Genomic DNA, 20,715 nt, shown 5'->3' with positions numbered 1-20,715 from the left:
AACAGGAGTATACACTTTAATTTGATTGACATGGAGGAAGTAGAGAGGACATGGAAGAAATTTAGCTTTCATTCTGCTTTATGCATAACCATATGCAATTTTTCTAAAAAGTAAATTGAGGTTTTAAAAATCATATTTATCAGAATACCTGGAAAACAATACTGTGTGTAATCCAGGAAATACACTATTTGCAGAACAAGAAAATCAAGATGTGCAACAGAAAGTTACAACAAAAGGAGGCACCAGGGTTTTGAGCAGTGTAAAGTGAGTACAGCTGTAGGAACCATGGAACTGCTCTTCACTGGCTGCTATGGAAACATGCTAATGAGATTGGTCCATGTCATACAATTTCTCTAGAACACGTTTCTTTGGAAAAAATGGCAATATTGGTGGGGAGATGAAGTTGTCCCTTCAGACACCCAGCTTATTGGCCTGGGTGAGGACAACTTTGAGAACTGGCATGAAGGCGGAAGTCTCACTGAAGTTGCTGGTGCTGACAATGTGAGTGTGGATGGTCAATCCTTCGGAGTAGTTCCGCATTTCAATGCTCCTGGCAATGCTGTGTAAACCATTGATGATCGTCGGTGACAGCTGAAGTAAAGGCAGAACCAAAGAAACATTAAGAAAGGATTTCCCATGGGAGTCTCTATGAACATTAAAGCTGGATAGTGAAATGGGGCTTGAAGTGAGCACTGTTATTCTTGGATCAAGCAATAGTGAAGTCACAGAGCATGATGCAATGATTTGCGTAAGGGAGTTATTAATGCATCTTACATTATGAGCTGCCAGGTACTGTCTTAAATAGTATTATTCTGAGTCCCAAGGCTGTAATGACATGACACTTTCTCTGCCTGCCTAATGTCTTTAATTTTCCAGTTATTGCAGTCAAAGTCTTTGACAGACTTTCCTACGTCATGAAAGAGATGAAAGCTTCATTATCAAGCTCTCTCAAAGTACGGATTCAAGTTACTACAATGGAGAGTCTGAACTAAACTTGGACAACAGGCCTGGCCACATACTCAGTTCACCCAGTTCTTAACCACTTTTTATGATTTTCCCATCTCTTACAACTATAAAACCAAGTTTTCTTTTCCATGTCCTTCCTTAGAGAAAAAACTTCATTTTGGATCAGGCCACAGACCACACCACTTCCACTGTGATGGCAGCACTCTTTGGTTTGGGTCTTAGGAAGGTTATTTTTATCTGGTTGGACTGGGTGTGGGGAATGGGGCAGAGCAATGCTGAAATGCAAAAGTAGGCAAGGAATGCACCAAGCCTTTCTCCCTCTTCTCTCCTAGTGCTTTCATTAATTAAAAAAGAAAAGAAAAAAACTCAAGAAAGGAATGCAGAGGTAGGGACAAGAGTGGACAGGGTGCTTTGCTTCCTTACTGGCAGCTACCTTCAGTTACAGCGCACTGCCCTGTTCAGCTTGTAGCTTTGTCTGGCTTCATCTCTGCATAACAGCTATTCTAGAAGAACAGGAGCAGGAATTGCAGATCACAGGAAAGATGACACGCCAGAAATCAGAACACCTGCCTAGTCCATGATGACTTAGTGTAGCTGGGATTGTTTAAAAAGAACAGCAGCAGAAGGCCAGAAATCTTAAGGCTAAAATAAGCCAGTCTGTGTTTCTAGTTTGTTCTAAGAAGGATTAAAATTTCTTCTACACATGCAAGCATGCATCTCTTCCTTCATCCTCACTGAACAGAATGCACAATTCAGGATTCAGAGGAAAGGCCATTTTATAAACATTGCCAACTTTGCCCCCAAGCATTCTAAATGAAAGTGTGATGTATCATTCATTTTACTAGCAAAAACTCAGAATCAACGATTATCATAAGTCCTCCCCTTTACCCCAAAACTTACTGTTTGTTCCCTAAGTTTATCATATAGAAACTCCAGACGTTTGCTGGCATCATCTAGCTTCCTCTTGGTTTGCTGCAGGAGAGGAAAAACAGATGTTACATTATGGACACTTAGCTCAAAAAAGGCTGCCGTATCTCATTTCACCACACCTTTATCCTCAAGCTGCTCAACAGCTCCCTTTTATAAAGAAATGGACACAACTAGGAGACTTGAACAGATTATTATAAGAGAGATTAGGAACCCATTAAGGATGGGGGCAGGTGAAGGCTGGCCTGCGGGGTGAGCAGTTATGCTAGATCCACAGAAACCTGTAAGCAGCAATGGTTAGCATTCCAGGAAAGAGGTCGAATGATGCAACTGTAGACTGTAGGCTTTAAAGGGGAAAATAAGTGAATGAACTGTGGAGCCATATACATTTTGAAAGACTAATGCCTGCCTGCCTGCATGTTTTTATTTATTTGAAAGGCACAGTGGTAGTAAGTTAGAGAAAGAGGATGTGTGAGAGCAGACAGACCTTCCACCCACTGATTCACTCACTGAATGCGTGCAACAGCTCGGGGTGGGCCAGGCATAAGCCAGGAACCTAGAACCCCATTCACATCTCACCCCATATGGGTGGCAGGGACTCAAGCATCTGCTGCCTCTCACATTAGTAGGAAGCTAGATGAGGGAATTGAGTAGCCTAGGGCTAGCACGTTGGCAGACCAGGCTAAGTCTCATATGGGTGCTGTTCTGAGTCCTGGCTGCTCCATTTCCTACTCAACTCCCTACTTACGGCCTGGGAAAGCCAAGGAGCATGACTCAAGTCCTTGGGTCCTAGCACCCACTTTGGAGATGCAGAAAAAGCTCCTGGTTTCAGATCAGCTCAGCTCACACGGTTGCGGACATTTGGAGAGTGAATTGGCACATGGAAGACCCCTCTCTCTGTCTCTCCTGCTCTCTGCAAAATCTGCCTTTCAAATAAAAATAAATCAAATGAAAGTAAATCTTAAGGGAAAAAAAAAAGAGTAACTGGACTTGAATCAAGCACCTTCATATGGGATGCAGGCATCCCAAAAAGTGGGTTAGCGAATCGTCCCACAATATTAGCCTGTGAAATCTTGCTTTAACTTTTCAAAATTGTACTTCCACACACTTAGTCACACTTGGCATGTTTGATTCTCCTTTCTGAGCCTTTAAAGCACCAAACTGGGGCAGGGTAGAAGGGGCAACTCCAGAAATTTCAGATTACTAACAAGAAAGCTGTAAAATTCTTTAGAGATTCTTTGCCCACCCCACTCCCATCCTATTTTGTAAGCACAGTGAGAGAAACTATTTCAGAACAACAATGAAAAACTTTCCGTTTCAGCGGGAGCGGGCATTTGGTACAGCACATAAGACCACACTTGGGATTCTGGAACCCCATACTGAATCCCCAGGGTCAAGTCCCAGCTCTGCTTCTAAGACAGCTTCCTTCTAAGGTGCATCTTGAAGGTAGATAATGGCTCAAGTCCTTGGGTCCTGCCACCCATGGGATGGCGAGTTACAGCTGTCCGGCTTCGTAAAACCTAATAGCCCTGGGACATCTGAACAGAGACTTTACCAGAGCAAGAGCAGGCAACGCCAATCAAGGGGGATGAGTGTTAGGCAGAGGGCTCCGCCAGGACAGAGGCCCTGAGCTGCAGTGCTCTGGGTATTTGAGGAAAGAGTGCCAAGGTGTCAGGAGCAGAGAGAGGCAAGGCAAGGCTGCCACTGACACTATCAGGGACTCAGTTGGGCTGGAAAGTTAGTTTGTGTTGAAGGAACATAACTCGTGTGAAAATAAGAATAAACCAAGGCTATAGAAACTATTCTAATTACTGATGCAAATGAACCTTGGTAAATGCAAACTCATAGTCCCTGCCTGAAACTAACCTTGCCCAGCTACAAACAGAAGCTGTACCCCGAGGGGGTGCAGACAGCTGAGGAGACATAACAACCTCTCCGCTAACTGGAGAATGACATGAGCAGTCTTTGTAGGTTCCCTCTGCCCAGGATTTCTGGGCACCCAGAGGGAAGATGTTATGACTACCTAAAGAAAAGGTAAACACCACCAAAATGTTACTCAGCTGGGTCACGTCTCCCTTGCCTCTCCACCTCCACAGACTCCCACCAGCAGCAGGAGCGGAGTTCTGCCACCTTCTTCCTAGCAGCTCTCCAGCCCTGCAGCCTACTGCCTAGGTCTCAGGGTGTGCACAGCGGACGCTGGCTGTTCCTGGCTCTCAGCTTCACATGCTCTCCTTTTCCAGCTCCGTCTTCCCAGCGCTCGCCGAATACCAGGAGTCAAGGTTCCTGCTATTGCTCTGCTTTCCTGACAGTCTCTGTGCTGGGAATTCCTGGCTACAGGGCTAGCAGAAGGATACACATACTAATACCCAGTGTTTGATGAAAACAACACATTCCAGAGCTGTTTTGTTCAAGCAGACGAGTGGTAAACGGCTCTAAAAAATATATGCACTGCTTGCTGGCAAAAAAAAAAAAAAAAAAAAAAAAAAGAAAAGAAAAAAGAAACTTCATTTACAATACTGGCTTTGTGGAATTTTGGCACCCTCAAGATATGTTAAATAAAAGCAACTGTTTTAACTACCCAGTATCTAAAACATCTAACTAACTTTAAGATTCCTGTAACGTTACAGAGGTGATTGTTGGTGTAATTTCAGCAAGAACTCTCATATATGACCTTCCTGCGTGACCAGCAGGATGCTGTTATATTGATGCTGTATGTATGTGCCAAGCATGCAGGCTGCTGATGAGACACTGCACAGTTCTGGGGCTGCGGGCACGTGGTCTGCAGTGGGACTGTCTGGGGTTCAACGCTGGCTCTGACCGCAGATGGTACCTGCCTGCCCCTTGCTGTAACTATTTCATCTCTAAAACAAAACGCACAAATCTACCTATACTGGGGCTAGTGGGAGGACTAAACGTGTGTGTGTGTGTGTGCGCACACACACACATAAAGCAATGACCCATTTCTCTAATGTAAGCTGTATTAAGTGCCAGGCTGGGGACTTTCACAAAAACTTTTAAGACACACATCTTGTAGGACTTAGAGCAACAATTAGGGAAGAGTCCCATATAGGATTCTTTTAATAACCCCTAAAAAGAGTAAGATACACACAGGATCCGTGGCCGAAGAGAGGCAGCGCTGAATAAGCTCCTCGAACGTGGTCTTCAGAATGAGGTGCTCGTCAGGGATGGGTTTCTTAGTGATTTTTTCTGTAGGCAAAGACTGCACATGCTGGAAGAGATGTTGTAAAATAATCAGAAATGGCCAGAAGCACTTCCATATAAAATTCTGAAGCTATGAGGTAAAGAAAAGCTGACCATTCTATAGACAGGTCAGATGAAAATGCAACACGTGGAATCAATTAAGGAAAGGGAACTGTAGATCTACGGCATAACAAGCACTCTTCTGATAGCTTAGATTTTCGTAAGCAGGACTAATTCAAAATAGCTCCTTAGGGAGCAGATGCTGACCGTTATCAAACAGAAACAATGGACATAAACCTGTTCCAATGGAAACAGAATCAGGGTACTAGAGAACATAGCAGGCTGATCAGGGTGGTTGTTTTTGTGTGCGTGTGCATGTGTTTGTTTTTTAAGATTTATTTCTTTACTTTAAAGGCAGAATTAGAACAAGAGAGATAAAGATCTTTAATCCACTGATTGACTACCCAGTGGCTGCCAATAGCCTGGGGTCGGCCATGCTGATGCCAGAGAATGGAACTTCATCCAGGTCTCCCGCATGTGTGCAGAGACCCAAGCACTTAGATGTCCTTCACTGTTCTCCCAGGAGCATCACCAAGGACGGGGATAGGAAATGGAGCAGGACGCTCATGTGGGATGCTGGTGTCATAGGCAGCAGCTTAACCTGGCTCTCCCACAGCACCGGCTTCTGTTTTTCTGGCTCTTTTTTCATCATCTTATGGTGCAATTTCATTTGTTGTTTCACTGAGAGCTTGTTCACTGTGTAATTTTCAAAATAGCAAGATAAAGCTAGACGAACGATGCCACGATCTTGCTGAGTGTATACATGGGCTACTGGTTCATTTTTCTTTTTCTTTTTTTTTTTTTTTTAAGATTTATTCATTTTATTACAGCCAGATATACACAGAGGAGGAGAGACAGAGAGGAAGATCTTCCGTCCAATGATTCACTCCCCAAGTGAGCCGCAACGGGCCGGTGTGCGCCGATCCGATGCCGGAACCAGGAACCTCTTCTGGGTCTCCCACGCGGGTGCAGTGTCCCAATGCATGGGCCGTCCTCGACTGCTTTCCCAGGCCACAAGCAGGGAGCTGGATGGGAAGTGGAGCTGCCAGGATAAGAACCAGCGCCCGTATGGGATCCCGGGGCTTTCAAGGCGAGGACTTTAGCCACTAGGCCACGCCGCCAGGCCCAACTGGTTCATTTTTCATTCACACACAAAAAATCATGCAACTATATCCCAGATACGGGCTACATAAAAATCACTGAGTTCCCAAGGAGTTCTCAAGCTAATGGGAAAAAAAATTTTTAATGGTCAGAACAGCAACTGCAGCAAGTTAACACTCAGTGGAACCTGAAAAATGCCATGCCTGGGATTTGACTGAAAGGATGGGAATTCTCTTCCGGAAATTACATTTGAAGGATAAATAACAATTAGATGTGGAAGAAATGGCATGTCCAAAAGAAGGAGCATGAGGAAAAAAGACTAAAAGGAGGCCAAGTGGCTGGAACAGAGAAAGCAAGAAGGAGCATAATAAAATAAAAAGAGGCTTTCCAGACTGTGTTTGATATTTTGGCCTTTATCCTGATGACAAGGGGAACTTGTACTGTTTGCAGTAAGGAGGAATCAAAAGCAAATTAGAACTAGATCAAGGTAGGGCACATGTTGTGGCACAGCTGCTCTTGAGGCATCTGTATCCCATACTGGCATGCTGGTTTGAATCTCAGCTATTCTACTTCCAAGCCAGCTTCCTAAAAATGACATCCACTTGAGACGTGAACAGAGCTCCTGGCTCCTGACTTTGATCTGGACTGCCCCACTGTTAAAGGACCTTGGGGAATAAGCCAGTGCTATGAAAGATCTATATCTCTCCCTAAGATCTTGGTTTTCAAATAAATAAATAAATCTCTCCTTAACCCCTACCTACCCCTTTTTTTCTTTAAATGGGTCAAGAAAGATGCTGGCAGAAAAATCATGAGGCTCCTGCCCTGGTATAGATCTGAGGTAAGGGCAACATGGGCCAGAGTAGCAACATAAAGATCAAGAAACAATTTATAGTAGTACACTCAAAATCTGAGTTGGAGTTTAAAGGAGAGACAGATTCCTAGGTTTCTGGCTGGAAGCAACAGAAATGAAAATGGTCCCATTCACTGAACCAGGAAACCCTGACACTCTGTTTGGAAGAATGAGTATAAATTACAGTTTGTACATGTTGAGGCTGAGGGCCTTGGAGAGAGCACCGGAGCCAGGCAGCTGGCTCCAGGACCTGCCTGAACATTGCAGATCTCTCCTTGGATGGGTCAGACTTTCCACGGTAACTGACGTTCTGCCCCACAGGAATCACCTACTGCCTCCCACACACATTAGCAGGGATCCAGATCAAAGGAGAGTACCCAGGATGTGAGAAGGGATGTGGGTACCCCAACAGGTGGCTTAATCCAGCATACCTCAATGCTTTCCCATGTGTTTTCATAATTCAACTTTTAATATTTAAAATTTAAATATTTAAAACAGCAAAACACAGTGCTGTTAAAGATATACTAATCTGACAAATCTGAATTGGATGAGTAAAAGACAAACAGAACTAGTTTTCCACTGGGAAAGAGCTTGCTTCAGCTCCCTGCTTTTCATGAACAGACAGATGTCACTGATGAGGTCAGGATACAGCACAACTGCGCCTGGTGCGACAGCCTAGTGGCTAAATCCTCGCCTTGCACAAGCGGGATCCCATACTGGTGCTGGTTTGAGTCCCTGGCTGCTCTACTTCCCTTCCAGCTCCCTACTTGTGGCCTGGGAAAGCAGTAGAGGATGATCCAAAGCCTTGGGACCCTGAACTTGCATGGGAGACCCAGAAGAAACTCTTGGCTCCTGGCTTTGGACTGGCTCAGTTCTGGCCAGTGTGGTTATTTGGGAGTGAACCAGTGAATGGAAGATCTTCCTCTCTACTCTCTATAGACCTGTGTGTTTCCAATAAAAATAAATAAATATTTTAAATAAATAAATAAAATATATACCACAACTGTCAAGGCAGAAAATGTAAATGATCAAATAGACAACCCTCTTTATATGACAATGCATTTAACAGAGCCATCCTCCCATTCCACTTCCACAGCCTGACTGTTACCTGGACGGTATTTCCAATAGGAGCCCCTGGGGCACCTTCCAAATTGGGCTTGGAGAAAGATGGTGGCATACTTGCTTGGCCAAGAGGCTGCTGCATGCCATGGAAGGGCTGGCCACCTGGAAGGTGCGGCTGTGGGAATGAAGCTTGATTTGACGGCGGTACTGGAGCTGGAGTTTGTTGCTGCAGCATCTGTGACTGGGGGTCACCCAAGGGGTTCATGATTGGTGACGTGATGGGAACTGGAGGCGTGAAGTTCTCAGGCATCTTTGCAAAGATGGAAACAGAGGACACCAAGAGTCAAAACAAATAGCAAAACTTTCTCAGCTTCATATAAGAGAACTAGACCATTCCTTGGTTTAAAAAAAAAATTCACAACAGAAAACTTTTGTCAAATCAAGTTTCATGCAGAATTCTAAGATAGGACATGAAGTAGCTAATGTGGCTAAGGTCAGTGGGAGCTCTAACCTGGACCTCTCCGTTCTGCCCTTGCCCTTCCACACTGACCCCAGTAAAGGGAAGCAAAAAATACGGCCTTCCCAAAAGGCAATGTCCAGTTTGCAGAAGTCGGCCTGGAAACACTTGGAGTCGCATGTGCCGCATTTGTGTGTTTAATGTGTCTAAGGAGGGTACTCCTTTCCTAGGCCAGAAAGTAGATATTCAACAATTTTACGACTCAAAGTAGCTGATCAAGTCTGTGATTATTAACTCATGTTTTAGGTTTGAGCACTTCATGTCTCTCAATTTCACCTTATGTGCTCATGGCTGTATTTGGAGGAACAGTTAAAAAAAAAAGAAGTAGAAAATGGCTTGGGGGCCCGGCGGCGTGGTCTAGTGGCTAAAGTCCTCGCCTTGAACGTGCCGGGATCCCATATGGGCGCTGGTTCTAATTCCGGCAGCTCCACTTCCAATCCAGCTCCCTGCTTGTGGCCTGGGAAGGCAGGAGAGGACGGCCCAATGCATTGGGACACTGCACCCGCGTGGGAAACCCAGAAGAGGGTCCAGGTTCCGGGCATCGGATCGGCGCGCACCGGCCCGTTGCAGCTCACTTGGGGAGTGAATCATCGGACGGAAGATCTTCCTCTCTGTCTCTCCTCCTCTCTGTATATCTGACTTTGTAATAAAAATAAATCTTAAAAAAAAAAAAAAAAAAAGAAAATGGCTTGGGAAGAAGGAAAGGAAAATTGTAAGAACTATGAAGTTCTTAATAGCTATTGACAACTGAACAATGCTTAACTACACCATCACTTCTGTATTCAAACAATATCCAGTTAGACAAAATGCCAATGTATCATGACCAAGTTCATGATTCTTGCTGGAACTCCATAACCGAAGTAATGCCACCCAAAACACATCATTTGAGAAGCCTGAAATGTTATTTTCTACTTTTGGAACTGACACTTTGCCTTCTTAAAGGGATTCAAGTTGTGCCACTGCCGTTAGAGCTAGGTTTGGTTGATACTGTTTTCCACTTTGCTTCCCTCCAGGGATGACTAAAACCATGTTGAAATACCCTGTAAATACATCAGTGAGTAAACTATGCCTTTATAAGAATCAGTGAAGTGTAATGTGCTCTAAGTGCCTATGTGATGAGCCTGACACCTGTGGGCCCCAGGATGGGTGTCTTTTTCTAAGTACCTTCTTCTTCTTGGGTACTCTGTTCAAAGCTGGAGGATCATTCCACCCATTCTGTGGACCTATCAGCGACAACAGAAGACACATTTCTTTAGAATCTTGAAAGCAAGAAAACGAAATTGAGTCCGTCATCTAACTTCTAAAATTCTACCTAGCTCTGAGATAAACCTCATAAAACTTTTACCAACTGGCCTGTGGGGTCGCTGGTAGCACTGCGGTCTTGCACTCAGACCTCTACCACAGGCTGCAGTGGAGGGACCAGCCGCCTTTGCACCATTTCTATTTAAATGGCTAATGTAGGAATGGCGACATGCTTCACCTCCAAGGAGCAGTTTACTACTGTCTCCCAGAAAGGGCAGAATCAGTGACCTTAGTCTGTTTAAAAAAAAAAAAAAGTTCTGCTACATTCACCATACCTGAATAAATAAGCACATACTCGCCTCTATATGGTAGAAACACTGTTTAGAAACAAAAACAAACCTTTACACAGCACCACAAATTCTGAGCATCTCTGCTTTGAGAATTATACGATGGAAAGATTACTAAAAAATCTGCTGTAAGATTTTTTTTTTAATGCTAAAAAAAAAACAACCCTCCAGACTGGCAGCAAACATGTAACAAAATTATTGTAAATAGTAAATTTCTTCTCTGAACACATCAAAACGAAACAAAAAGCACAACCCCTACCCCTATATCTCAAGTGAAAAATGAAGACCAGAAGCAGAATTTACTAAACACTGGGGCTAGTGTTGGCAGCATACTGGGTAAAGCTGGTGCCTGTGACACTAACATCCCATATGGGCACCAGTTCATGTCCACTTCCCATCCAGTTCCCTGCAAATGGCCTGGGAAAAGCAGAAGATGGCCCAAAGCCTTGTGACTCTGCATCCATGTTGGAGACCCAGAAGAAGCTTCTGGCTCCTGGTTCAGCTAGCTCTGCCCTGGCACAGTTGTAGTGACTTGGGAAGTGAACCAGTAGACAGAATATCTCCCTCTCTTTCAAATAAAAAAATAAACTTCAAAAAAAAAGAAATAATTTATTACGTACATTAGAGCCTTGAGTGTCTTCAAAGGGGAAAAAGCATATTGAAAACAGGATCATTTTATTTAAAAAAAAAAAAAGATTTGAAAGGTACAGTTACAGAGGGATACAGAAGGAGAGACACAGAGCTTCCATCCACTAGTTCACTCCCCACATGGCCACAACAGCCACACCTGGGCAGGCCAAAGCCAGGAGTCAGAAGCGCCTTTCAAGTCTCTCATGTAGGCACAGGGACCCAAACATTTGGGCCCTCTTCCACTGCTTTCCCAGGCACATTAGCAGGGAGCTGGATGGGAAGTGGGGCAGAGAGTATTCAAGCATATGGGAGGCCAGCACTGCAGGCAGTGACTTCACTTGCAGTGCCACAACACTGGCCCACAAAGCTAAAAAAATTTTTTTGAAGATTTATTTTTATTGGTCCCACAGTAAATTTTAAATCGTAACATTTTTGTTTTTCATCAAGTGCGAATTATAATCTGTCCTGTCATGGACCCAGATAACTAGTCAAGATAGTTTCGTGCATGTGTATATATAAAGACAACAAATTACTCTTCTTCCAATAAGCTATTTTTCAGCATGTTAACTTTTATTTGTTTGATACGCATGACATCCAATCATAAAATTGTTGAGCAAGCCAAAGAACCTGATTCACACATAACATCACAAACTTTTGAACTACAGATCTCCTAACCACCCTGTAGCCACAACTTTACCAGGTGGGACACAAAATCAGGCTAAAGTACTCCGAGTTCAATTATGCCAGCTTCTTGGAAAATGCTTACATTTCTGATCAGGTATCAATCATTCAAATATCTTCCACGACTTTTTATTCTTATCAATACCTAAGACAACCTTTAGCAGTCCATCGCCTTAACCACTCGGCCACTTCGTCCCGTTACGTAAGACAATCTTACAAGCTGTTTTCTTTATGTCTTTATAAAATACACAGGTTTTATGATTTAAAGCTGTTTTGTGTCATAATATAAAGTCAATCAGCTATCAAATTTTACTGAATCAAGGCTAAATAAAAATGATACTAATCAGATTTTTGGATCATTAGCTTTCAAATTTACATGCATTATTGTTATTGTTCATTCATCAATTATACTTAATGATTCAGGTATTACCAAAGTATATTTTACAACCAATTCACCTTCCAACATAAATGCCTGGTCTTGGATAAACTGAATTTCTGTAGATAAAAAGTAAAAGTCATTTACATAGTTTTACTGAAAACATTCCAAAGTCTAATTTAACAGCTTCTCTCCTTCCCCCCCCATTGCTATAAAGAACAAGTTATTATTTTTTTTAATTTACTGCTGGATGTGCTGGGGATGCTACAGGGTCAGGGTTACTCGTTTCATGTCTCCCTCTCTTCTCCGTCATCTACTGGCAAGGCAGCGAGAGCCAGACACGCAGACAGAGCTCCCATCTGCTGATTCACTCTCCAAGTGTCCTCCACAGCCAGGACTGGGCCGAGTTGAGACACAGTCAGGAACCCAACCCAGGTCTCCCATGTGGGTGGCAGAAACCCAAGCATTTGAGCCACCATCTGTGGTCTCCCAGGATGTGCACTGGCAGGAAGCGGGAGTCCCACTTGAGAATCAAACCCAGGTACTCCGGTAAGGGGTACAGGTGTTTTAACCCCTTAAACTGAAGACCTGCCCCACAGCAAACTTTTATTAGGGAACCAAGCTTTAACCAACACATGTGAAATGTCTCCTATCTAATTAAGAAAGTAACCTGTTTGAGGGTAAGGTGAATTAATTTCTATCAGAGTTAAGAAGTAACTTTTATACATTAATTTCTTTCCTCTTCATACCTGACTTCTTTCAACAGAAAATGTTCTCCCTTCCTACTTAACAGTATTTCCTTAACTGGTTTGCATGGAGTTTCCCACTGGTTGGCTCAACAATATCACCAAGGGATAGCACTTCTTAACTTACTATACCTAAATGTTGGTATTAGTCAAAGCTGTAATCCACATCAGTCCGAGAGTTTGTAAAATATGATTCTAATGAACTGGCTAAGTCACAAAGTCTCCTGGTCAGCCAGCTCCCAGGTGAGGCGCACATCACTGGCCCAATCTCCTCTTTTGCAATGAGAGATTTAAGGACACAGCAGGGAGCCAGTTCCACACTCCTGAGCCGCAGGAGTGTGAGCACTGCACAGGAGAACTGGGCCTGAGCATCTCTGACAGGAAGGCTGTGCTTTTCACTGTTGAACTTGGGAGGCACCAAAGACTACATTCTGGAATAACTAAAATTTCTGGGGTCACATGCTAAATTAATGTACATGAGAATAGGTCCAGAAAATATGTAACCATCTCATGTGGGCTTTTCCAGGGAAAATAAATGGATGTGCAAACCATTTAACATCAATCTTTTAGAAATTACTACATCTCTTCCGGTAACTGAAGTTTCTGGTTGACAGCCAACACAGCAATTCCAATACTCAGATATTCAGGGTTAGGCCAGGCCCACTATAACCTTCATCAAAAGCATGCAGTGAAGGTACTTCCTATGGGTGTGTAACTTATACTGACTCAGTTTTCTTCACTTAGCAAGAGAGGAACCAAGAGCACATAGCATTTAAAATGGTGAGCTCAATTCTGTTTGCACTCTACTCCTGCTTTGTACATGCCAGGTAGCAGGGTAATGCTGCAGCGTGAGGTCTCATGGTATCCTAATGCTTACTCTAAGGAATTTTTTTTTTTACACAACATGTCTCAATATAAGCCAACTTCTTCACACAGGGGTTAACTGAAGAAAGGAGTGCTCAATAATAATAAACAATAAGTGGTTTCCTATTATCACCTGAAGTGGAAGTGATGACTTCATAACCTTATAACCAAACTCCCAGGTAATAGATGCCTAACTTCAGTAAATACCTGCCTGGGGAGTTCTCATGTGCATTACCCTGGAGGATGTACCCGGTTCCCAGCTACTCTGTACTCCAGCACCAGACTTCAGCTTGTGGGCCACACAGGTCAATATATGGCAGATCTCAAAGTGCTGAAAATACCCTGGGCTTGACACTCTTCTCAGAGCAGTACCAAAAACAGACCCTCTTCCTTACCAAGGGTGGGTAACGTCATTTAGTCTGGTCCGGTCAAGGCAACCACAGGTGGGAACTGAAATTCAATAAATCTATAGCAGCTTTATTTTTAAATTGATAATTGTGTGTGGCCTATGAATACTGTTACAAACATCGAAGTGGTCCTGGGCAGAACAAAAGTTTCCCCACCCCACGTCTTCCATGGCAGGGAGGTGCAGAGGACAGCAGACTACTTTGCTTCATGTCCTCAGTATTAAAGCCTGGGGCAACATCCTGACGTCACAAACTATCAGCAGCACAAAGAAATCTCTACAACATGACTTCAAAGTCATAATTAAAACCAAGTTAGGGGTCCTAAGACTGACATTAGTAACAAGACTCAACAGGCAGAGGGAATTAGCTGGCCAGCCTGGATAACATGGAGAGGCTGGGAATAGATCTGTTGAATTAGAAGATAAAGGTTTTTCCAATAATCAAAGTCCCCTCCCAACCTACCCTCTGTCAACACATGCCTGATTCTTCTCCCTACTTCAAGCCATACACATACTAAGCAATGTTTTATTACAGTCCATCACTGTTCAAATCTTCTGTCAATTTGATATACACTTCTGTCTTAGCTGGAATTCAAACATTTTTAATTATTTTTGTTTTAAACTATAAGAATTTTTACCCAAAAACAACACAACATCTCCTCTGTGGGGATACTTTATAAGAGTGATAAGCTACTTGAAGAATATAAATTATCAGGGGCTGGCACTATGATACAGCAGCAGTCTAAGCCACTGCCTGTGATACCTGCATCCCACACAGTCAATGGTTTGAATCCTGGCTGCTCTGCTTCCAACTGAGCTCCCTGTTAATGTATGTGGGAAAGCAGCAGCAGATGAGCCAAGTGCCTGGATCCTCCAACACATGACAAAGCTGGATAAAAAATCTCTCACTCTGCGTCTTCTTCTATCTCTTTAACTCTGCCTTCCAAAAAAACAAATAAATGTTTTTAAAAAAAAAAGTATGACTATATACTTAAAATAGTACTATGAAGATTTACTGGAGATGTGGAAAATTATACACTTCATCCAACACTTTAATAAGTCAAGGAGTGAGAGAGAAAGAGATACCTTCAATCTGCTGCTTACTCCCTAAATGGCCACAATGGTCAGGGCTAGGGTCCTCGCCACGGGCCCGAGTGCTGGGGAGCTACGGCCTGGCTAAGCCCTGGCCATAGAGAGTATAACAGTGGTTGCCAAAGGCAGGGGGAATAAGAAGTCGGTTAATGCCACTGTAGAGTTTTGGTAAGGGATAATGGAAAAGTTCTGCAGATGAATGTTGGTGATGATCATACAACAAGGTGAATATACTAATGCCACAAAACAGAACACTGAAATCATGGTTAAAATGCTAAATTGTATATGTATTTCACAGTAACAATTTTAATGCATGCCCACAAGCATATACATAAGTATATATTTATATAAATTCAATGTGTATACACGTGTGAGTGTAAATGAAAGAACTGTAGGTGGAAGAATCCTTGGTAATTTCTGTTTTACTCTATATTATTTCAGGTCTTTCAAAAATCATTTGTAATAGTAAAAAGTTAAGCAAAAAAAAAAAAAATCTAGGGATTGGGCCCGACAGCGTGGCCTAGTGGCTAAAGTCCTCACCTTGAACGCCCCGGGATCCCATATGGGCACCGCTTCTAATCCCGGCAGCTCCACTTCCCATCCAGCTCCCTGCTTGTGGCCTGGGAAAGCAGTTGAAGATGGCCCAAAGCCTTGGGACCCTGCACCCGTGTGGGAGACCTGGAAGAGGTTCCTGGCTCCTGGCTCCAGATGGCACAGCACCAGCCGTTGTGCTCACTTGGGGAGTGGATCATCGGATGGAAGAGCTTCCTCTCTGTCTCTCCTCCTCTCTGTATATCTAACTTTGTAATAAAAATAAATAAATCTTTAAAAAAAATCTAGGGGCAACCTGGGAATTACCCTAGCTCATCACTGGACCGTGCTAAAGTCTCATCTCCCTGGTGTGGAGACCAAGTACTTCACAGAATTCTTTGCGAAGGAGGAAGGGATTGCTGCTCCTGCACCTGAGTGTGCGGCTGCACACCACCCTTAGCTGAACGAACGCCTCCTCTCAGGGACCTTTTCAGGTCCTCACGGAGAATACAAGGACAGGATGGATACAGTGGCTAAGACACTTTCCATTTGCCTTGGATCTCAGTATGATGCCAATCTCATGGTAAGTTTTGGTTAGATAATCTTTTGAAAGGGAAGGAATAGGGTATCTTCATTATACATCAACTCTTCCTATCCTTGCAAGCCAGCAGGTTGTATTTTTTAAAAAGTCATAAAATCAAAGACATAAATCCTTGCAGCCATTTTTCAGTGACCCAAGATAAAACTAAAGTAAGGAAGGCTATAATGTTCCATTCACTTTACTTGAAACCCAGTAAAACCAGGTTCTACGGTTTTAGGGAAATTCATAAAAATTAAGACAAAATTTTAAGATACTGTTTCACAAAAACATGCAGCACTATGACCCTTCAAAATTGTTGAATGCGCACAAGTATAAGACTGTATGCATAAGTTAAAATTTCAAAGGCTGCTTTATTAGAAAACAATTTTCCTGAGTAAAATTGTAGAGACTTCACTTTTGAAAGCACTTTCCCTTTAAAAATGAGCACGCATTTAACCAGAGGCAAGAAAGTTAACCGACCAACCAATGAAATAAGTGAACTGGGCAGTGCCCACTTCTCCTGGAACAGGGACTGCTCCCTGCTGTCCTGGGCTGGCCACTCCACACGCAGCCCCTGGAGAGCCAGCTTTGCTGACGCGCTCTGTTGGTGTGCTGTCCACAGGCCACCCTGCAGGCCCCTTGAGCTGATGCTCCCTCAGTACCACTCACCTGCTCAAAGTCCTGCACAGGAATCTCTTATCTTACTAACCTCTGCCCTTCTTGCCCTGCATATAAGGTTCCCTAAAACTGAGCCCAGATACAAACTGTAGGCTTCAGCTTAGCTGCTGTTCGATAGAAATGTACTGTGCCTTTCTACCTCCCCATCCTTGGGGTAATTCCAATTTAAGATCAAACAGGTCATCATTAAGAATTTACTGGTTCAATGTTTTGCTGATTGCAACATCAGTTTGTCTATGGCCTGGACCACAACATTTTGTGGTTTATTCATGGGAGAACTAAAAATCTATGTCGGTCAGCAATTATCCACCGTCAACTGGAATTTCGAAATGCTGAATAAAATCATGATCATAGAACAATGTTTTCCCACAGAATTATTTATATAATGATCAAAATTTTTAGGAAATAAAAAAAGAACAGAGTTAAGCTATTAACTGTTAATATAAAATATAGGAGACTGTTAATGTGCAACAGAGCAGCTAGGTATAGTGCATGCTGAACACTGAAAAATGTTTGGTTTCTTATTAGTTACTCTGTTTTCAGCCAGGTTAGAGCACTATGTTACTTTGCATTCACAGACTAACTTTCACGGCCCACAGCCAAATGCTGTTTTGCTTAAAGAGAAAAAGAATACCCATGCAAACATGTACATTAAATTATAAAGTAACAAACTCCTGGGCGGTGCTGCTATATGACTCTTGCAATCCCAAGGCTGGCAGTTTTCCGCCATCTATATCAAGACTAGACTGTCTGGTACAGAAGGAACAGGAGCTTTGAAGACTGAAAGAACCTGGGTTTGTATCTCAACTTGCTCAATCATATTGCACACCTGAGAAAATTTTATAAGTTTAATCCCTAAGGAACTCAGTTTCCTCACCTACAATTAAAAAATAATAAATGTTATTTCTCAGAGTTCTGAGACAAATAAGAAAATATAAAACAATAAAAAAATAGTGTCTAACATCAGCTCAATAAATGCTCATTTCCTTCCCTTCTTCCCTATGCCACTTTTTAAGTGAGGATTTCCTTGAATCCATGCTACCTCTTTCACTTAAGAGCTCTGATGATTAGCCAATTATTATTTAATAAGGTTTATTTCATTTATTGGAAAGGCAGAGAACATGAGAGAGAGGGAGACAGAGAGAGATCTGTATCCAAGGGTTCACTTCCCAAATGGCCTCTCACGACTGGGACTGGGCTAGGCTGAAAATAGGTGTCTGAACTACTTCTGGATTTCCCACTTGGGTGGCAGGGGCCCAGCACTTGTGTCATGTTCCATTGCTTTCCACGCTCTTCAATAGCGAGCTGGATCAGAAGCAGAGCAGCTGGGTCTCAAAATGGTGCTCTGAGATGCCAGCCACACAGGTAGCAGCTTAACCTACTGTGACATTACTCAATTATTCAGAATATGTACTATCTTCACTCATCCACTGGAGATGAAGTAGCATTCCTCTCTAAAATATGAAACAACTGAAGCTATCTGTGATGTATCACTGTACATTTATCTGAGTAACAAAGGATGGTGCACATACACATAGTAGCTTTATTTTTCATAGTTCCAATTATTGGAAGTCAAATACGGACTGATAATATAAAATGGAACACTCCAGAAAGAAGCCATTTTTAAGTTGTAAATTGTGCAGCACTGTGAGCAGCATGATGCACTCTTGTGCATGTAGCTCCCTTCCGTATGGGACATGAGTTATCCCTATGTTCAGTGTGCATGTACTACGCACTCTAACCTGCTCACTGGACACTTAGTAGCCATCTTGTTACCACGCCAATAGTATTAGAGTACTTGAGCTCAAGTAACCTTTATTTTACATAATCATTGGTCCCAGGGTGAAAGAGCAATTATGTCAGATTGATTACAGTATACAGTTATAATCATTCTGGTATAATTATTGTTGTTAGTTTTAATATGTCTAAATAATTTAACTTTTTCATAGGCTTATATGAATAGGAAAAAACATAATATATGCAAAATTCAGCATTTCCTGTGGCTCTAGGCTGGGGATTCTGCAATATATTCCTAAGAGGTAACAGAGGATGACTATAGCATACTCGTGAGTGTGAGTATTACGTATGTGTGATTTTTACTATTAGGGATTTTAACATTTTGCACTAAAAAAGAGATGAAAATGCATGTATAATTCTGGGATCAAACACTCATTAGACTTTAAAAGGAGCTCCTGACTCCTGACTTTGGACTGGCCCAGTTCTGGTCATTGTGACTATCTGGGAAGTGAAGCAAATGATGGCGGATTTTTCTCGTCTCCCCCACCCTACCCATGTAACTCTGTCTTTCAAATAAATAAATCAATGTTTAAAAAGCACAAAGGAAAGAAAATGTCATATCCAGGCTTCTTAAGACATTATCAGAGGAACTAGCATTGTGGTGTAATAATTAAAGATGCTGCCTGCATCCCCTACTGGTGTGGATGAATGTCTTGCTAATGGCCTGAAGAAGCACTGCAAGACAGCCCCAGCACCAGGCAGACCCGAATGAAGCTTCAGGTTCCCAGCTTCAGCCTACGTCAGCCTTGGCTGCTGTGCCATCTAGGGAGTGAGCCAGGGAATGCAAGATCTTTCTCCATCTTTCTCTCTCTCTCTCTTCTTAACTCTCTCTCTCTCAAAAATAAATAAATAAATAAATAAATAAACAAATCTTGAATAACTTTGGAATTAGAAATAGTTAGTGTTACCTCAATTTTTTTTTTGCCAACCTATTCAAAGCCAAAATTTATAACCTGAAAAGGAAACCTCTTTTAAATATTAAAATGCACAGAGTTGAGTAACGCTTTCTATCATTACAGTTAACTTTGAAAAAATGTGTTTATTTGGGCTGGTGCTGTGGTATAGCAGGTAAACCTACTGCCCGTGACGCCAGCATCCTATGTGAGTGCTGCTTTGTGTCCCGACTGCTCTACTTCTAAACCAGCCACTGCTGACATGCCTGGGAAAGCAGTGAATGACGGCCCCAGCATTGGGCCACTGCATCCACACAGCGGACTTGGATGAAGCTTCTTACTGTAGCCATCTGGGGAGATGGAATTTCTCACTCTGTAACTTTCAAAATGAACAATAAATCTTTAAAGAAAAAGTGCTTCTGATATACCAATCGTTGTCTTCAAATGTATTCAATTTTTTTTAATGCATAGGTACTACTGCTATTCTCTGAGGAAACTGAGACTTAGAAAATTACTCAAACCATATACTGAGAAGCCAAGCTGAAACACAAACCCAGACAATCTGTACTCAATTTTTATGGAAGTGATTCTTATGCTAAACTGATGGGTTCTTTTTTTATAATGAGTACTTCTGAGGCCTCTTTTCAGCACCCCAAAGTGAAAACCAGATAATACAACCTTATTCATAAAATGAACACAATTCTCTAACTGCAATATTAAGAATTTAAAAATGTATAAAACTGTATTTTACCACCACCAACAAAAAAGACAGGTGAGTGAAGTGAGATTCAACACCCTGAAGTAATCACTACATACTGTATACACATACTGTATACACATACTGAAACAGCGGGTACTTCTGTAATTATAAAATTAATAAAGATACATCTCATCATGAAAATTTTACAAAATTATGAGATTAATTAGATATACTCAGACACAACTATATAAGACCAAAAAAAAAAAAATCCTAGAAATTTCCAAAATGTTCAAGAGGGCAGTATTACCATAGTGGACACTGCACTTCCTATTGTACACTGACTTTACTCTTACAATACACAGTCAAAGGTGAATGCTCCTCTTCTCTCAGCCCAGCAGGATGAGATCTTAATGAATTCTTAACAAATAAAATTATAAAATTTGCGATACTTCATTAAGATACTATACT

The 20,715-nt window shown here is 42.3% G+C and overlaps 1 protein-coding gene across 30 annotated transcripts in view; it reads right to left on the bottom strand.

The window, feature by feature from the left end:
- SEC31A (SEC31 homolog A, COPII coat complex component) overlaps positions 1-20,715 on the bottom strand; it is a 70,784-nt gene continuing 50,069 nt past the window's right edge. For 19 of the 30 annotated variants that reach the window (XM_058667119.1, XM_058667125.1, XM_058667144.1 and 16 more), the window contains 5 exons: positions 9,849-9,907; positions 8,214-8,477; positions 5,003-5,122; positions 1,867-1,938; positions 1-591 (listed from right to left, as the gene is read on the bottom strand). In XM_058667119.1, the coding sequence (XP_058523102.1) occupies positions 412-591; positions 1,867-1,938; positions 5,003-5,122; positions 8,214-8,477; positions 9,849-9,907 (695 nt within the window). In that variant the 3' untranslated portion in view covers positions 1-411. Of the gene's footprint in view, positions 592-1,866; positions 1,939-5,002; positions 5,123-8,213; positions 8,478-9,848; positions 9,908-12,040; positions 12,080-20,715 lie in introns of all 30 variants that reach the window. The other 11 variants (XM_058667122.1, XM_058667121.1, XM_058667118.1 and 8 more) reach the window with 1 other exon arrangement.

This window comes from Ochotona princeps, chromosome 7 (genome assembly GCF_030435755.1).
Source record: "Ochotona princeps isolate mOchPri1 chromosome 7, mOchPri1.hap1, whole genome shotgun sequence".
Taxonomy (NCBI): Eukaryota; Metazoa; Chordata; class Mammalia; order Lagomorpha; family Ochotonidae; genus Ochotona; species Ochotona princeps.
This window is presented reverse-complemented; position numbering and strand designations above follow the sequence as displayed.